This window comes from Ciconia boyciana, chromosome 11 (assembly GCF_034638445.1).
Source record: "Ciconia boyciana chromosome 11, ASM3463844v1, whole genome shotgun sequence".
Classification (NCBI taxonomy): domain Eukaryota; kingdom Metazoa; phylum Chordata; class Aves; order Ciconiiformes; family Ciconiidae; genus Ciconia; species Ciconia boyciana.
This window is the reverse complement of record NC_132944.1, coordinates 8,480,955-8,500,461: the sequence shown is the minus strand read 5'-3', so window position 1 is coordinate 8,500,461 and position 19,507 is coordinate 8,480,955. Positions and strand designations below refer to the sequence as shown.

At 45.5% G+C, this 19,507-nt stretch overlaps 1 protein-coding gene across 8 annotated transcripts in view; it reads right to left on the bottom strand.

Moving 5' to 3' along the window:
- TMCC1 (transmembrane and coiled-coil domain family 1) overlaps positions 1 to 19,507 on the bottom strand; it is a 124,445-nt gene that overhangs the window by 4,398 nt on the left and 100,540 nt on the right. For 7 of the 8 annotated variants that reach the window (XM_072875662.1, XM_072875667.1, XM_072875661.1 and 4 more), the window contains 3 exons: positions 9,700 to 10,634; positions 2,629 to 2,764; positions 628 to 815 (listed from right to left, as the gene is read on the bottom strand). In XM_072875662.1, the coding sequence (XP_072731763.1) occupies positions 628 to 815; positions 2,629 to 2,764; positions 9,700 to 10,634 (1,259 nt within the window). The remainder of the gene's footprint in view (positions 1 to 627; positions 816 to 2,628; positions 2,765 to 9,699; positions 10,635 to 19,507) is intronic. The other variant, XM_072875665.1, reaches the window with a different exon arrangement.

The following is a 19,507-nucleotide window of genomic DNA, read 5'->3' as shown; positions in this document are numbered from 1 at the left end:
CTCATGCCTTATGTATCTCCTGCAGGACATGAGTCACTACACTGGTTTCATACCCTGCAGTGGGGGTAGAGGAAGCTGTGCCATCACATGAAATGTGATTGAGGGTGAGGAGCCCTTCGTTAATTAGGTACTGCCATTTCTAACACACCACCTCATCTCATTTACACCAGAGAGGCTCAAGAGAGATGACAGGCTGGGTAGAAGTCAGGCTTTGTTAAAACACACACTTCAGCTGCCACTTTGTACTGTCAGCTGCCTGTCCCTGCACGTGGGTGCAATGGTCACCTGAGACCTTACCATCCTTCCTGCCTTGCCGTCAGACCCAGAGGGAGGAGGATGATGACAGCCCTCAGCAATCAGACAGCCTTTGTCCAGAAAGGGGCGGGGGGGAGCAGGCGGGTGGCTACTGAGTGAGCTGCTCACTTCAGCTTTAGTTTCAAGAGACCACTGAGGGGATAAAGGTGCTGTGTCCAGCCAGCACTCCTCCTCCTCTTCTGGGATGTGCATCCCCAGGGCCTCCCATTTCCATCACTTTCCTAAAGTGGCTTGTGCTTGTCCAACCCTCTATGAGCCCATTCAATTCTCTAGTCAACCTGGCAGAAAACTAAGTCAACAAAAATAACTAACCAAAAAGGCCTGGCTGCATTCTGCTTCCTTAGTGAGCTGAATGAGCTCAGGGAAAGGTTTGAGGAGCACCAGGGCTGGGACTGCACAGCTTGTGTCACAGGAGGAAGATCTCCTCCTCCAGACTGCAGCAAGCTGTGGCATTGGCATAACTCCAGGTGACACTGCAAGGGTTGGAGAAAGGGAGATGTCTAGGAGAAGGATAAGAAGCATGAGATTTATGAAACTGCCTCTAGGAAGAGGCAAAGCAAAAGCGCGTGGAAGGAGAAGACTATCCTGTACAAAACAACATCTCTAAAGCACTGTTGACTTGGGGGTGATTGTTTTCAAACCTTTTCACCATGCTGAACCTCAAGTGGACCAACCGAACCCGCAGTACAACACTGGCAACATGCAGAGGGTGGGTTAGGGATAAGGAGGAGGTCTTTTTAAGATAATTAATGCAATGAGACATTTCTGCTCTTGGAGATACAAAGTTACAATTTTTCCATTAATCCTCCCTCAGAGTTCCTTTTCTCAGACCTAAAGGACAACTTCGGGTAACATCTAGAAGTCTGCAGCAAGCAGCAGTCTCTTTCAGACTGGTCACTGAAATAGGAACCAGGACTCCTTTCCTACAGACTGAACTCTGTCACTGTTCCTCTGCAACATCAGCCCATGCTCTTAACTAGTTTTCATGCAAGAAAACTTAACACTTACCTTTTCCCCAGCAATGCCGAGGAATAGTCTGTCCCAATTTGCAAGTTTACACTAAAAGCGCTGAATCATAAAATGAAGATTAAAAAAAGCTATTGAGAAATCCCCACTTCAATTTAAGTTTTCAACCTTACTTCTTCCTGCCACGTTAAATTAGAGAAGAGAACAAAACCTGAATATTGTAACATTCCCCCAAGGTAGAGCCTTCTGTTTACTCTGTCGGAAGCCATGGCTCCACTGTCCACAGACACTGATTTATTTTAACCTTAACTTAAAGGTCATTGTCACCTGCATCATGTTTGTGGAGGTCAATGAAACGTGAGGGCTTCTCTTCAGTTGTGGTCCCCAAAAGTATGGGGTAAAGCTGATCAGCCGCCTCTAACAGCAAGCAACCTGGAAGGACATTGACTCAACTGGACTTGCAGCTGGATCTACAAGTGTGCCAAAGGCACAGCCTGCTCTGTCTCCAGAGGAAATCACCTGGCTGAAACTCCTTGGGGGTAGGAAAGAAGGAGAACTTTGACCTACAATTCTCTGCTCATGCTATAAATATCTCACGTCAGCGATCAAAACTAAGATGCCTGCTAAAACTAGCACAAGTATTTAAAATGGACGATAGATCTGTTTCTGAATAGGCCTTTCTTTATCAGGGTTAACGGCTGCGCAGATCATTTCCCAGGTCTTTTGCTCTGTGGAAGACCCTCCAACTCCATAATCTCTGTTTCAATAGCTTCGGTCTTTCACAGACTGAAAGAAACTTCTCTTTTAAAAATACCTCCTTATTTGGGCAAAACCAACAGAAAGAATTGTTTCCTGACTCAATGCAGTGGATACACAAAGCCATTTTTCCTTAGACATATGTGATCATTGCTCTAAACTTAGTGACACAGAAACACACCCTGGGGTCAGTCTACTGGCAATGCTACTATAAAAAACAGTGTTCAGGTCATGGCCCGTTAGTTTCTAATACCCTACAAAACCCTGTACAAAAAATGGATGCAGACTTCCACTTTGCTACAACTTGTTTAAAACCTCTGCTCCAGACCAAGTGGCAGGCTCCCTCTGCAGATGAACCCGCCTGCTGGTGCATGGGCACAGCCCTTTGTTACAAAAGAAGTTACTTGGAGAGATACCCGAGGGTCAGGGGTGGAATAAAGGCCCTTTCAGAACTTGTCAATATGCAGTTTAGCAATAAAGCTACAAGGATTAAGCCCAAATATTGAATCATAAAAGTATTTCAGAAGTGAATTAATTACAGAAAGAGCAGGTGGAAGACAGGACTTGAGTGTCCCTGTTTCTGTCACCCACCTGGATGTCCCGGGCTCGCTCATAAGACTGATAGGCAATTTTCTCCTCCATGCTGGCCAGCTCCTGTTTTAAATTGAGGATCTCATTCTGGTGGAGCTCAGTCAGGTCATTTAGCTGCTCTTCAAGTCTTTCACATCTAGAAGTGATATACATGGTACAGTAGCTTTAATGAGAAGAAGAGGATGGCAAAATTATACCAGTAACAATTGAGCAACAAACATCATAGACTTTTTACTGAAAACTAGTGTGGCTATCTCAGTCATTACAAAAGCACGCATTACAATGTAAGGCTCTCTCACTGGGAGTTAAGGAAATCCTTTCTACCAGGTAAGGTACGTTAATCCTGTTTCTATCCTGGGGAAAAACACACAGAGCGGTTAAATGACAATTGTCAAGTGATGCAAGAAGTCAAGGACAGAATTAGAATAGAGTAAGTCATTCCCCAAACTTTTGTGTAAACCAAACAGTTCCCTTCTAATACCATAAGCTCTTAAGCATTTTCATCTACACTCGGAACAGTAACAGGCATAAAAATGACACAGAAATTAAATGTGACCGATGCCTCAGAGAACATGATGGTCCTGTCTGATCTTTACATGTGAGGTCACATGGATATCTTTGACTTACCCTCTCATGAATGATTCAGCTTAACTAGCAAAGACCATCATATTATTTATAAGGAGGGCACATGAATCATTAACCTGCAGGCTTATTTTTCAGTTTGCTACTGGTGAATGGACTGGGAGCAGTCCTGAGAAAGAGGGCTGCCCAAAAAACTGAGTTACAACAATTCTGAGAGACGCAGTTTTGTCTCTCACTGAGGAAGTTTTAAATTGACTTCAATGAAAGCTCCATAATGTTATTTTAGCACTTGCAAAATACATTGGGGATACTTTGCATTTGTATGTAGCACTTCATTTTTGGAATTTCAAGTCCAAATTTACAAGCAACTCATGCTTCAATACCCTTTTAGAATAAGGCAAGTTATTTGTATTACTTCCAAAAGGTAAATATACACAGAGAGCAAAGCCACAGCTCAAGGGACAGGAATGGCGAATTGGGCACCATTCATCCCATCCTCTTCTACCACGCTTCCTGCTAGTTTCTCATTCTTCGTTCATTAGGAGTGACAGCTCTGATGGTATCTAATGGGTACAGCTATTGTGGCCATTGGTGTTTTTCCACTCTAATTTCCACTGAGTGTCTTCTCATTGTAACAGCATGGAAAAAGCTTACCGTATAGCTCTTATCAACTGACCCTTGATACTAATAGCCGAGAAATTTCTAAGGAATTCAACAGAGAGATAACTCATTTTAATTTCAGTTCTGCTCTGACTCCATCTGCATTTAATTTATACACACACATGCATAAAATTAATAAACAATATTTATCTAGAACAAAGAATTTAATTACAAGTTCTGAAACTAAGACAAAAATCCCATTTCTGTTTTTTTTCCCCAAGATTTTTAGTGCTTCACAAGCTAAATATTCAGAATCTGTAGGCACAAGCTAGCCTTTAAAAATAGTCTTGGGGTTTTGTTTTTAATTGAAAAGTCTGAAGAGAATTTTCATTTACATTCCCAATGCAATATTGCTTTAAACTAAGAAGGAGTCAGACATCGCATGACAATTTCCAACAATGAAACACATGTGGTCAACCAGTAGTGAGACTAAGACAGCCACCAGCTGACATGGCTCAGCCCAGAAAGGTGCCACAATAGCTGTGCAACCAGGACAGGACACACAAGAGAACTGGTTTCCCAAGAACGACAAGCTGCAAACAAGGGAATAGCCACGTGAAGACTGGCTAATGAAGAAGGAGCCCAGATAATTAATATTGCCATTTGTTCCCACCCAACTTAAAAAAACCCAACTTGTCAACAACCAAGAAATCACAACTAAACCCACTCTAAGTCCCAGAGGCAGCATGAATTACTTGAAATATATTCAGTTTGTTAATATATTACAAAATTCTCCAGTGGGTTTATTACACAAAAAGGGACTTAAGCATTTCTGAAAATATCATTATTATGTCTTTTAACCTCCTCCCACATGAACACCCTTCATAAAACAGCTGTTGCCAGGCAGATTAAATCCTGTTCTCTAACAAGAAACAATTGTATTTTATTAACTTCAAAACTACCTCAATCTACAGGAAACATAAGGAAACCCTGCAAATCCGTATATAGTTAAGAGTTTAATCATAACATGATTAGCAAAAGGGTTGGCTCCAGTCCTCCCTGCCCTGAATGCAGGGCTATCGGCTTGTTCCCTAACCACACTTCATTTCCCTGCTTGACCCCAGAGCTTTTGCAGTTTGCACCCAAGAATCATCTGCGCTTTCAGAAACTGGCATGTGAGGCAACTGCTGGAACTGGGTTATTTAAAAAAAAAAAAAAAAAAAACAAAAACCCAACAACAAACCAACCTACCCAGACTTATTTTTGAAATTACACTTCCTCCATTCATCTCCTCCTCACTCCTTGTCCAATCATCTACAATTTAGAAAATTATTTTTTTTTCCTGCTGTTTTCAACTGGTGTTCAAATGTGAAAAGCTAAGAGAGGTTCACGTGACTTACAGGGCCCAAAGCCAGGGTTCTCCTATTGAAGGATGGTTCACATTTAACTCGGAGGTATCACAAAAATAAAAGGGACAGGACACCTGTCAAGAGGGTTAAGATTATACTCACACTTCCCTCTCTAACATATGAGCGCCAGTGTCTATGCAACAAACTCTAAACTCGTCTGTGAACATAGCAGTGCCTTGAATGATCAAATCCCACTTTATTTCAGGTATGGAAAACATCCCATTAGAGTCCAAGAATTATTTTTTCACTAGCTAAAATGTGAAATTTCCCCTTAAAATTACTAGCCTCTAGATTAACAACCTTCAGCACAGAAACTTTTCTGTATAACAGACTAGTGCCGACTGTCACAAGTATCTCATTGTCAGAGATATTCATATGGAAGACACCCAGTATACTGCTGGGGTGCTCGGCTGAAGTACGGGATATGGGAACACTTCATTTAAAAAAAGCCACGTCAGATTTCCACACATTTTCTGGGGCTCACTGTTTGGGAATCAGGGAACTGATTTGAAAAAGGCTAAGAAACACAATTATGACCATCTCATTTTTTAAAGAGCTTTAAGGCATTTTAAAGTAATAGCTGCAAAATACATGGCTAATACAGCGTATGTAAGTGAGAGACATGATGACAAAGACCTTTTATTTGCACTCAGTAAGTCCTCTGGCAAGTAAAGAAACTGACCTAACTGATGCTAAAAGATCTTCACAGCTCACTGTGAACGGAGTTTAATACCTTTCTTCAAGCATCTCTCAAGATGGACCTTTTTGTTTATAGCTATGTCATACAAAATCTCATCTGACCTTTATTTTTATGCTACTGAACGCACTGCTTTCAATAGCAGAGTAATAGTTAAAAGCAGTATCTATCTGTAATATACTTCAAGTCTTCTATCTAGATGGTACGTGAGGGACAGAGCTTGCTCCAGAGGCAGCACGAGCTGCTCTTGGTGCCCACATCATGCTGTGCTTCCAGCTCCGAACCTCCCCTGGCAGGAGATGACAGCTTTGCAGGGAAGTTTCAGTGCTTTCACAGCCAGGTGAGGATCCGCCTGACCCAACACACTGCCTTCGCTGCGATGACGCACTCCAGAAAGGCCTCTTCAACCCTGCTAGACCTCAAAAGTTTAGCACTTTTGATCTATTTTAAAATAAATCATCAGAAGAGAATGAAGTCCAACAATTAGACTACAGCAAAAATCAGATACATGAAAGCACCAGCGTCTAGCATTTTGGCTGACAGATTTCTCCTGACAGGAATGTGGGAGACCTAAATGCCCTTTCCAAGGATGCCGGGCTTGGGAAGAAACCCAAACCCTCAGACTGGCCACACTCCAAATATGTGAGCTCATGATTTCATGGCGTACAAACAGGTTCCTAAAGGGACACGCAAGATGAAAATACTCAGCAGGAACTTTATTTCAGTCTCAATAGCACAGAAAGTCCCTGCTCGTATCAGTAAACAAGCACCACCTTCCAACCGATGAGATAAGCAACAGGCTATTTCAGCGCCCGCTCCCGGTGCAGAAGAAACACAATGACGGCCAAGGCGCCGTCAGAATCTTCCTTCCTCGATGACTCAGCCCCGGCAGAGCGGCGCAGTGCTCCGGGGCCGGCACATGCTGCCAGCTGGTGGGCAGGGCAGCACAGCCCGCCCCGGCCTTGCCGGGGTGCTGCCAGGCCGGCCGGGGCACCCTGCAGCACCAGGGTGGGAGAACTGGAGCAACTGCACCAGCAAGTCCCTGCCCCGGAGCCAGTTAGCAAACCAGCAGCTACATGGATTGATAGGCAAGATCTGGAAGTAGGGAGAGGGAGGGAGGAGATTGAGGAGGTCACGGAAAACCTGTGAGGCAAGCCATGGCTGATAAACAGAAACTGCACGAACACGCAAGGAAAAAAGATGAGAACTTGCAAAAAAGTAGAACATCTAAGAAAGAGGAAATGGACCGAGACCGGGTGAGAAAATGTCATGGCACATGCTTTGTTCCAGCTTCCAGGTACAATACAAATACTCAGTGTTGCCCTGCGAGCAAAGGCTTCCCCAAAATACTTATTTTTTTAAGCTCTGAGCTCAGTGAGTGTTTTTGAAAGCTTCCCAGAAACAGAGCAGAGTTATGAGGTATTTGTAGCTTCTAAAACTAATTATGATTAATTTGAATCCCCAGCCTCCCAGCTTCAAACCACAACCTCCATTCCCATCTTCTCTTTTTTTCCTGAAGAGAGCTGAGGAACAAGAGGGGTTCCTAATCGGAGGAACAGGTGCCAGCCCTCTCTGCCGGGGCAGCAGCATCCTCTCTGCCCTGGGACACATCATGTAACCTTCCAGCTTTCAGGGTGATGTAGGCTTTTATCTTCATGATGTTTTAAAATACAGAAGCTATCAAACAAGAATCTAGATTTGTACAATAAGGTATTAAATCTCACTGTGATTAACCCACGAGCTCCTTGCAGATCGTGCAGTTACTTGCTCACCTCAAAGCCTGCAGAGGCAAGAGCACTTAGTGTGGTTTAACTGGTCCTCTAAAGGTCACACCTTTAATTAATTTGCATCAACATTCCAAATGGCAGGTCTAAATTACTATCTTTTTAAGCATTTATAAGCCAAATACAGATTCTCCCAGAAGCTTTTTACTCCAAGCTGCCTCGGTTAGTGGTTAGGCTCTGGGCTCACCTCAGGGGAGTACTCCCTAAAGGTTAACGGCACATGACAGATATGATATTGCACCAGTATGAGGACCCACGTGAACCTTGCTAAATGGTTTCAGGGAACAACTAGCCAGTTTAGCTGACAACATACATCAGTCCCCAAGATCTTCTATTGTACTTTCAGGCCGCTTCTACAGTACTGTACTGTGCTTGCATATGGCGTTCCACCATGAATGGCTGCTGCTGTATGTGTGAAACAACAACCTACACAGCAACAGACAACAGGAACCCTCTCTGCTAGGGAGCGGAAGATCAAACTCCACATTGCTTCGTTATGTGACTTCATGACAATGAGGCACTAGGAACCAAAGTTGCTGTGCTGGGCACCGGTTTCAGTCAAATTGCTGATTGTTGCAAAGCAGGATTAGAAAGCGGTGTTGGTCTGGCTTTGTCTATCCAAGCTTTGCAAAGCACACAGAAAGCTTGCTGTCTCTACAAAATCCTAGTAGGCTAAGCCTTTTCAAATGTTTTTCCAATGATCTGGCACCAGCATGTCTAAAGAGCTGTAGGGCAACTCCATGTCGTACTGTGCAAACCAACGCAGCAAGTGGCACATGGTATTTCAGAAAGCCTGTCCCCACACCCAGCAGCTCTGCTGAGCCTCACAGGTTGTGCTTCACAGCCTGGCCTAAGTGACAAAAGGCCATAAACAACTTCATTACAACAGCCTGCTGTCCTCCATCAGAACGAGGACTCGGGCCCCTCGCATTTGTTATTTAAAGTTTAAAAAGTGCAGTTTAAGGATCCTGGTGATTTGGACTGCAGTGTCCTGAACGGCTGCAGAAGGGCAGCTGGTAACTCTTCCCTCTGGAGCCTGGGGATGAGCCCTTGCTTGCAGCATGTGATGGGCAGGATGCAAGCTGTTCTGCTGGACAGCATGGGGCAGCCTGCTGAGAGCTCTCTCCCACCCAGCAAGGAAGGGGAAGGGAAAGCTTCCTTCAGCACCTCTCCATGGGTTGCCTTCCCCGGTGGGTAGGTGGGGGCAGCCTCAGGGTGGTGGGAGGAGCTGGCTGCCATACCATACTGTCAGGCTGCCTCCCTGGAGCCACCGTCACCTCTCCCCTGTGACCTGATCAGGGACTGGCAGTACTGCAGCAACTCCTCGGCCTTCCCATTCCTTCCAGCAAGGGGAAGGCTGATGGAAACATGGGTTACCCACTTCCAGAGCCACATGACCCCCATGACAAGAGCACTGCCAGTATCTGACATTTAACTTAATTTCATTGAACCCTGCCACTGTGGGGCTGAGCGCAGAATGGAAGGGGATATCCTAGTTTTGGCACATGGGCAAGATCATGTCTTTTTGGAGAGCCCTAAGAAAGCTGGGTATTTCTTTCTCTGGTAGATATGGATCTGAGTGTTGGAGGAGGCAGGGTCAGGATACTGTCCACATGTAGTTCCCTGTCTCTTACCTTGACCCAAACCTTTAGAGGATTTTTGCAGGGCAAAGCACTGTCTGGATAATAGTAACTGCATCAATGTACTCCTGGTCCTTTGGGACACCCTTCTAAACCTCTTTGGCTTGACTTTTTATCTTGAAAACACTATGAAATAACCTTTTTCCTCACTATTTCTTTCTTGTACAGAAAGGGAGATGAGTAGCAAGATAACAATATTTACAAAAGACAAAGCTGGGAGGGTGAAATCCTGAGAAGACCACAGAACTTCCCATATGAATCAGGCTGCTGGGAACAGCCTGCTGAGTAGTACTATCCAGGACGCTGGTGCTCTGCAACTCACAGTATTTAATTCTGAAATGAAGTACAAAAGCACTTACCTGTACCGCTCCTCCTGCAGAGTCTGCATTATTAATGAGTAATCCCTCTGATAGCGAACCTTAAGGTCTTCAAATGATTCTTCCAGTCTTGCCTGTGTCTCTCGAATTTCTTGAATCTCATGCAGTATTGCATCAAACTCTGAGCTCTGCATATCCAGAGTGTTTGTTTTGGAGCTAGAAGCTCCCACAGGGCCCCCTGTTGTGCTGTTGGCTCCCACTGAGCCTGATGTGGCACTGGAGCAATCCTCTTCACTGCCATATTTTGGGCTTGACTGAAAGTTCTGAATAACACCTAGAGCCTTGCCTCCTGTCCCATCTTCCTGGCCTTCTTCTAAGGAGTCTTTCAGATTAGCAATATTGTCTGCACTACCAAACTTGTTCCTTATGAGGGAGGCAATCTCCCGGGGTTTGGAAACCACAGCTCCTGCCGCTGAATGTGTGGCTTGGGAGAAACTGGAAAGCCCACCTTTTACACTGTCTACTACTCCCTCGCTGAAGCCAGTGACTTTTGCTCCAACATCTTTCAAACCCTGATGCATATCCCTGAAGACATCCTTCGGCTGCCGAGGGATCCCATTCTGTTCAATCTCTCGCAGCTTTCGATGGTAATGTTCTAGTTTCTTCTGCAGCTGCAAGATCGTCTGGGCTGACTTTTGATTTTTCTTCTCAAACACTTGCTTAATGCGGGCGCTCTGCTGCTTGTCTGCATTGTTGGCCAGTTTCAGGTACTCTGCCACATTGTCATCACGGGCTGTTTGTTCGATTTTGATCTGTTCGGTCAACTTCAGTATCTTCTGTTGCAGGTGTGTGATAGCCACTTTTGTACGCTGAGGATCTGGGGTCCCATCAACAGAGTCTGCGTTGATGCTGCCATCCGTGCTCGAGGCCACTGCACTGGAGGTCTGCGCTAAGCTGCTGACTTCCAGTCGCTCGATCTAGGCAAGGAGAGAGAGAAATATAAGCACTAATTACCAGCTTCACTAACATAAAACCTCTCCTTCTTTGTGCCAACCAACTTGACAAGTGGATGTAATGCTCCAAAAACGCACCTTTTTTTTCAGCTGACCAGGGTAGGGTATCAATAAATTGAGCTTCATGTGCTTTACAGACATCTAGTAAAAGCTGAGAAGAAAGCAAAACACCTCATACTTAAGCCAACTTAATGGCCTCAAACAACCAAAAACTCAAGCACAAAGCAAGACAGGGCACCCAAGTTTGGCAGGCTGAGTTCTCCAGAGTTTTGGTATAAGGCCAGTAGCTCTATCAGCTGGCGAGTAAAAAGACAGAGAAGGGAACCATGAAAGAGCAAAAGTCACACGGATCAAGTATACAGCAAACCTAAGTTATTCTCAATGCTTCATCTGTTTGTATGCAAGCAAGCAATAACGAAACTTACCAGAAAACAAAAGATCTACTAACGTCAGTACTTAAAACAGAAATAAAAAGCCCTTCAGACCTCTGAAAAGATGCCCTGCCTCACGCTGCCAGGCCTGCAGTAAGCGATAAACCCTGCGAGCAGGTGCCTCCAAGCGGAAGGAGAACAGACAGCAAGTTTCAAAGGACAAACCCCATTTTTAGCCAAAAAAGCAGCTAAACGCTATTTCAGCGCAAACGAACCACACGAAGCAACCAAAACGAGCGCCGACGTTTCTCCCTCGGCTGGAAGAAGGAAGGACCGGCCAGTTCGGCTACACCGCGGCACTCCCCTTCCTCGGGCCAAGCGCGCTTTCAACGCCCCGGGTCAGCAAGCGCCGAGCCGCCGCGGGACCAGCCCGCTCAACCCCGGGGTCGGCGCCGCGGTGGGTCCCCCGGCCGAAGGGAGCCCGCGGCGCCCCTCGCCAGCCTGGGGCCACCCCGCCGAGCCCCCCGGCCCGCCCCGCGGTACCTTGGCCCGGCGGAGCAGCAGCGCCCGCTCCCAGTGCATGGCTCCCGCCGGGCGCCCGCATGGCTGCACCGCCGCCGCGCCCCACCTGGCCCGGCCCCGCCCGGCCCCGCCCCTTAAAGGCGCAGCGGCCGGGGCCGCCTCGGGGCAGAGCGGCCCCGCGGAGGACGCCCCGTTCCGGGAGGGAGGCCTCGCGCCCCGCGGCCCGCAACAGCCTCCGCCCGGCTCGGCTGCGCCCCCCGGGGCGGCCCCGAGCTCCCGCGGGCACATGCGGACCGCGTCCGACAGCGTGTCGGAGAGTAACAGGCGGCCGAGGCACCCGGGAGCGCCCCGGCGCCGCAGAGGGGCTTAGGAGCGGGGCCGCGGGGAGCAAGAGCCGGATGCTGCGGGGAGACGGGGCCCGGCGGCCGTCAGCCCCCGAGCGCGAAGGTGCGGGAAGGGCGGGCAGCGCGTGCCCCGTTACCGCGAGGGGAGGGCCGGGCGGGGGAGCGCGCTGGGCCCAGCCGGGCAGCGGCTGCTGCGGAGCGGGGAGCCCCTCGTCTTTCCCCTAGTCACCCTCGGGACTCGATCAGTTACCAACCACCGCACCTCCAGATCGCATCACCATCACTCCTCCTGCATCCCACTGTTGTGTTCGCTGAGGTCTAGCAGTGATCTGAAAGGTAAAGCCTAAACCCGATATTTGGTACCACTGCCATTTACCTTTTCAAAGAAGAAATCTGTTATAAATTGGTTTTAAACCGTGCAAAACCAAATACACATTTTGGCTTCTGTAGACAGAGCACACAGCCCTACAGCAGGTTGGATAAACAGGTTGTGATTCATGCCCTACACATTAGCAAACAAGCTTTAATGGTCCGTGTTTCTATTTCTCCCTGGACCCAGCAGCTCGATTTAAACACTGGGCGGCATCCCAGATTATTTTATCAGCAACTGCCAGCTAACTCATAGGTTACTCCCCAAATGCAGAACACAGTTCCATATTTGTCTTGTGAATATATACTTTACAAAACAAAAAATGCTACTAGAGTTAATCATATCCCTCTCCCTACTTTCAATATTCTATATTTAACGCAACAAAATTAACACCCTGCAGTAGACAGGCAGCACTCGTGCTGCAGCAACAACAGCTAGCGTCGAGCAGGGTCAGCAAGGCTCCTTCTTAGCAGCTTTACGCTGAGGTTCTCCGTTTGCTATCACCATCAATAGGAAAACCAATTAGACACATGGAACATTCAACTGATTTATTTCTAAAGGAGTTCAGTTGCTGGAAACCACAGAATATCCATTTTTAGTCTGTAGTGACTGCAGAAATATCAACTGCTCTCTTAGGCCGGTTTAGTTGTAGAAACCCTGGATCTCTGGATAGATTAATGGCAAATTAGTGCTGAGAATTCATATTAATCAGTGGGACCAACAATATGCATGACATTAGTACTGTGCAGAGAATATGCTGTCTCTGAGATATAGGGACATGTGTATTTTGTAGTAGTATATATTCGGTAAGATACCTCTTCTTGAAATTTGTAATTTCATTAAGATTTTCCTAGGACTGTCACTGATCTGATTTCTTCACATGGTCTAAAAGGAAACAAAGATCCTGTGTGCACAGGGCATGCCTGACCTAGAGAGTGTCAACCAACTCCCCGTGGCATAACTGCCCAGTTCCTTGTCCACAGACCCTTTATGTGCAATAGCACACAGCTCGATTTACTGCTTGCCAACTTGCCGTAATCCATAAAGCAGCACAGCATAGACTTTTCTATTCAGCACACTGATACAATCTTATTACTCCTCTTAATTGCCTCACAAAACAATCTGGCTTCTCAAAAAGAACCCCATCAATCCATTTGTAATGATCTGTATCTACTCCAGAGGAAGGAAATTTTAGTATTAGTGGCAGATGAAGAAAGATCCACAAATCTGATGCAAATTTTTCAGAAAGTAATTTGAAATAACTTCCCCCCCCCCCCCCAATACTTTTGTACTGGGCAGTGGTAAAGGTGAGCGAGAGTGGGACTGACCCAGCGTCCCAGAACCAAACAACTGTTGATCATGTTGGGCTGTCAGCTCTTCCACAGCACAGATGCGCTCTGAGCTGGAATTTGCACATTTCAGTGTCGTAGATGGGACTTCAACATTACTTTGCAATAAAGAGTTTCCATTGGCTTAATTTACTCCCAGTTGGGTCTAATTAGTGTGTGTGTGTGTGTGTGTGTATAATTGCTATAAATTACACTAACAGGACACTCTTCCTCTCAGACATGAGTTTTGTGAGAGAAAAATTTTGTAGAAACTTTCTCTTCCCGCCCTTTTAAAGTCAATTGACTTCAGCCTATCTCCTCAGGTTATCTTCCTATACCTGTGACAGAAAATAAACCAGAACAGCTGTAGTAGAATAAACCATGTTAGGATAATTACTTTATAATTACCAGCTGTGTGGATATTATTCTACAATAACAAGAAGGGTTTTTTCCAATTAAAAAGCAAACGGCTGTACAAAGTAGTATTCTGGACAAGAATTGAGATAATTTAAGTACTTTCTCCATATTGACAAGGTTTTAGAAAGGGAAAACTCAGCACAAACTGGGTCCCTGGGAAATGCTGGTGACATATTATTGATTTAAGATGACTGGCAATCTGTCCTGAAAAGATGCTGGTAAATTAAATACCGTAATGGTCAATGTTTGTATAAAAATAGGGATTACAATTCAATTAGTCAATCTCTCTTGCAATACAATTTTCCAGTATATTGAGTCAGTCCAGATAGAGTAGACCTGCCTGACCTCCTACCAGGAGGTATACTGAAAACTGCTTTGGCTTTATGCCATGAACCGAATGAAATCACATGAGGACTTTATGCTTTCTCCTCCTCAAGATCTTATCAAATTCCTAGCACTTTCGCCACTGTCAGGCTTTCCCTCCTGTAAAAGTTTTTCTACGTATCTATTCTGCAACACACTGCCCAAAAAGAACCTATGATTTTGCCTTTTGGCATTGCTGAAGATTAAACACAACAGTTCCTTTAAAGGTGTTTCACCCTTCTTTTAAAACTACTTCAGTAAATACACATACCAGAGAGTCATTCACCAAGAAGATGGATTGGTTTTTTTAAACAAGCAGGGCAGCTGGCTTAAGCAAACAGCAGAATTCAGAGCAAGCCTACTGCAAGGAGATTGCTCAGCTCCTGCTTCCTCCTCCCTTATTTGGAGCTTTAAAAATGTGACTGAAAAGCGTCATGTTACTTGGAATAAAAATATATAGGGCAAGGTGAGACAGGGGAGCTGAGAATGACAACTGTGGAGAGCAGCCCCGGAAGGCAGCTAACAGTGCCTAAGACGCCTGGATTAATCACGCTTCCCGGTGACTGAGCACCCCGAGCTGCAGTGAAAACTAATCATGAAAAAATTCTGAAGTTGTTTTGTTTCCTTTTCCCCACTGTGCTGAAGGCAGTACAGCCATACAATCAGAAAAATCTAGGCGACTCATAGAAAGTCCTAAGTTGTAGACTTCCTGTTCGGAAACACCTCTCATTAACAGCGTCGTTAGCGCACGGCTGGCCAAGGCGGCGTGCTGCAGGTGCTCGGCGGGCACCGGGAGAGGCCGAGGCATGGGCACTCGGGCCAACCCCTCCACGCTGGGTGGGCAGATGGTCTCCTGCCTCAGGCACGCACAGGAGTGGAGACCTGCAGTCTCCAATGACAGATACAAGATGGTTAGTTCATTAGTAAATAAGATCTCTAATTAACACCTTACAGGGAATAAAAATTACAGGGGAGGGGAAAAAAAAAAAAAGAGTGTTCTTCATGTCTGACCACCTCTGCAGAGTTACAGTGCCCAAAGGCGCGTGTCTGCCACACGGCCCCCCAGGCCCCGCTCCGTTGGACCCCGGCGAGGCTGGGACCAGCTCGCCCAGCACCCTGCAGAGCACATGTCCTGCCGACCCGCACATCCCGAGACCTCAGGTGACACGGGAGGTACGTGGAGTGCCCTCTCTGATCCGAGACAAGAAGCAAGGGCCTGACTGCTTGCTCTTTGTATTCCCAGAACATGCCCTGTATTTATTAGAACTGTTAACTGAATGCTCGATATAGGTAACTACTTTTCACTTCCCTCAAGTCTCCTTACAATTTCAGCTGGATACAGAATTATTTACTTCCTGCCCTTGTCTGCTGAGCAGTGCCTCCAAACTCCAAACTGACAAATTATTTTAAGGTACCTTTATATGAAATTTTTAGGGGGGGGGGGGGGGGGGAAATCCACCACAAATTAATGCAAATAAACAAAATGGTGAAAAATAAAAGTGCTTGAGAAAGTTCTTTGCAGTGGGAAAAAAAAAAAACACCAAAACAACCAAAACCCACACAAAACAGTGGGTTTTGAAAATGGACAGTATTACCATAAAAATAGGACCAAAATTATTTTGGAAAATATTGTACTTCACCAGTTGCTTATGGTCTGCTGCTGGTGGAGAAACCAAATGCCAGGGAAAAGGAGTTTTTTTTCACCTGCTGCTTTGCTGCAAACCGTAGCTGGGTGAATGGACCTTGGTAAATTCTCATGTTTCCAATGGACTTATTCCTGTATATTTGTCAATGTGGAATACTGTATATTATTCTTCCTTCTAAAAGAAGAACATGGCAAACTGCACTAAGTAGAAGATTTAGAGAAAGTATATCTTGACAATGTTCAGGATCAAGTCCCTTTAGATTCAAGAAATTTTGTGAGTAGAATGATATTCGTAGAAAGGGGGGGGGCTGAGATTACTTAAAATGCATGATTCTCAAATTTAGCTTTAATTTTCTTGTTTCCAGCCCACCATGTTCTTGGCAGTATTTCTTATTTTGAGGAGGCAAAGGAGGCTTAAGGAGAATACCTTTTACTGCTTTCATACAGGGGTGGCAAACACCAGTACACAAACATCTGTTCAACAAACCATGTGTTACATGAAGCAGAATCAATCTTTTGGATGCTGCTGCAGTTTCCACTGAATCAGTAACAACCTCAAATTCACGTTAGTTCCACAAGTCCTGCACTTCAAGAAGAGCTGTCTTTTTAAGAGGTATGAAACTGAGAGCCTGACAATCTATGGCTGTAGAAAAACCACAACTCTTGATACAGGGACAGGGCTGTTAACCTCAGTATCTTGTAATGACACTGTAATTTCTCATTTGGCCCTGCATTTTTCCTCATTTCTCTCTCCTTCAGCATTTGTACAGTGCAAAAAATGTGCTGAGGCCAATTAGGCCTCCGTATCATTAGATGGTTTAATGCAGATCTGTAAAGGCACATTTGTATGAAGCCATGCACAGAATCCCTGTGAGGTACAATGAAGAGATATTTAAACATCACTAATTACTATGAGGTATCTTCAACATATTCAATTAAATGCAATCAACAGCCAGAAGTCACATCCCTGCGTGACACCTGCAGCACATGATTCTTTAAACACCTGAGTCAAGGTGATATCAACCCTACTGTCCCGTGAGTAGACAGCGTGTAGTGTCCCTACCGGATCTGATAAAGCCATAGCATATTGCAAAATTTATCACGGGCAAAGTAAAAAAAAAAAAAAAAAAAAAAAAGTAATACAGATTACTCTGCCTGACTCACCTGGGTGATGCAATAAGCTATTTATGACCTATGGTTGAGATAGCTTTTTCTAATGCTTTGCTTTTTAAAGGATGTTACTGAATCACAGATCGGTTGAAGTTGGAAGGGACCTCTGGAGGTCATCTGGTCCAACGCCCTGCTCAAGCAGGGCCACCAAAGGCCACCTGTCCAGGACCATGTCCAGGCAGCTTTTGAGTACCTCCAAGAACAGAGATTCCACACCCACATATTACATATGTGGATATGTCTGTAATAAAAACTTGGACCTGTAATCCTTTTCATCTGTCTCCTGCAACACTGCCACACATTTGATACTACCAACTCTTTGGTTCATTATTTATTTCAAATTGCATGTTTATATCATTGCAAATCCTGGGTAATAGCGTATGTAAGGGAGAAGATTTCTGTTCATTCACCTCTTGATTAAATACAGACAGAAGATCCAAATACTGCTGTACTGAACCATCCGCAGAAACACAACAGTCCACTCAGATGTGGATTCATTTAAGAATCCACCTTCTCTCAGCAAGCGCCTAGTATGCATATGTGTTCCTGCACTATGTAACATCTGCCTTGGCTTTACTGCCAAGAAGAATACAAAAGAAAAACAAAGAACAGGTCCAGCGTGATTCCTCATGCCACACTGTGCAGTTATCCTGCAATATTTTATTGGCTGGTTGAATCTTCAGAAACTATAGCAGCTTTGCATTTTAACAGGCTTCCATCTACTTACCCACAGAAACTGCTGGTCATCATTGCCAGCAACTGTTTTGAGCTGTCCCTATTACGCTCCTAAATCCAGATCAAAACCAAAACTGGCTAAGGAAAGCATAGAAACAGATGGACAGCTCAAGGAAGTCTTGCTGTGTATTTTTCATAGTACAGCTCATTGGTTAGATTATAATTGGGGTTTCTAAAAGAGATAAACAGCCTTTGCCTGCAGGCAATTAACCCTCAAAATGGTGGGAAGATCATCCTGGTTATGGAAAAAAAACACCACGAGAAAACAAAAATGAAAAATGACCCTGAAAAAAATGGCAAGGAAAAATTCTAACACAATCCCTTTGCCTGCCTAAGATAACAGCCAGAGCAAGGAACCAACACTAGTAACACCAAGAGGAAATGGCTTTATACCTTACTCACAGTAGTTAAACAATCAAGAGTGATGATTACTACAACATGTGTGTGCTCATGGTGCATCTGCCAACCCAGAGCCACATGTGTGGTTCCCAGCACTCCCGCACATCCTCACCCTGCAGAAAGGGGAAGAGATGGGAGATACCTAACAAGGGACAAAAGGGCTAGTTGGCAACCGCAACAGAGCAACATTTTACAATATGCTCGAGACACTCGCACGAGATTTAGCATTCCCTTTCTTTGGTGGTGGTGCCAAGTTAAGCAGCTCCCTGCCCAACTCTGTATTGGCACAGCAGGGGACAGAAAGAACCACAACTCCCTGCGGGGCTGAGGTGCGAGCTAACCTGGGGACTGACCTGCATTAGGAATAACCCAGCAATAAGGAACTTGGAGATGTTTTTATTCTTACTAAGTTCCCAGACCTGGTTCACCATAAGGCTCCACATACTGTACACCAGCAGGACTGCAGGAACACAACAGGAGGGAAAAGTGACCTGGGACTGCTTAAGTTGGCACCGGTGCCAAAAGAAACATACATCAAGCTATGGCCTGAGGTACACATACAAACCTCACCCACAACTTGATATCTGGTAAAGCCAGCTGCAGCTTGACTCTCCCACGGCCTTGTCACCTAATTCAATATGAAATGGAGTTGTGACTTCATATGCTGCTTCAAGTGTCAGAAACAGAGTTCAGCTGTAAAGCAACCCACTGTATTTTCCTCATATCCGTCAGCGTCAGAAATCTCCAAAGGAGACCAATGTTTCAACTTCAGCAGTTGCTGGGGGCAGGGGGAACGGTGGAAGACGCTGCTGCCACGTGACATCAGACTTGCGGTATCAGAAAGAATGGCACGTGGCATCCGCCACAACCAACATAACTTACTCCAAAGGGGAGCTTCAGGAAAGTCTCTGTTAGTACAGTACAATCATTGATCATGGGCGTTCCCTGCAGCACAGTGCTTCCAGCATGGCAGAGCTCGGCGGGCTCTACACGTTTCCCCTATTTGAATCTACCTGCCTGGGGCACCATGCCTCTCGGGAAGCAAATGCTATCACTTACTAACTGGTTAAGAGGTAACTGAAGCTACAAAGCTGACTTACAGCTTCCCACCTGCAGTTCACGCACATGTATCCCTGACTGCCTGTCTGGTCTGAGGCAAAGAACACCACACAA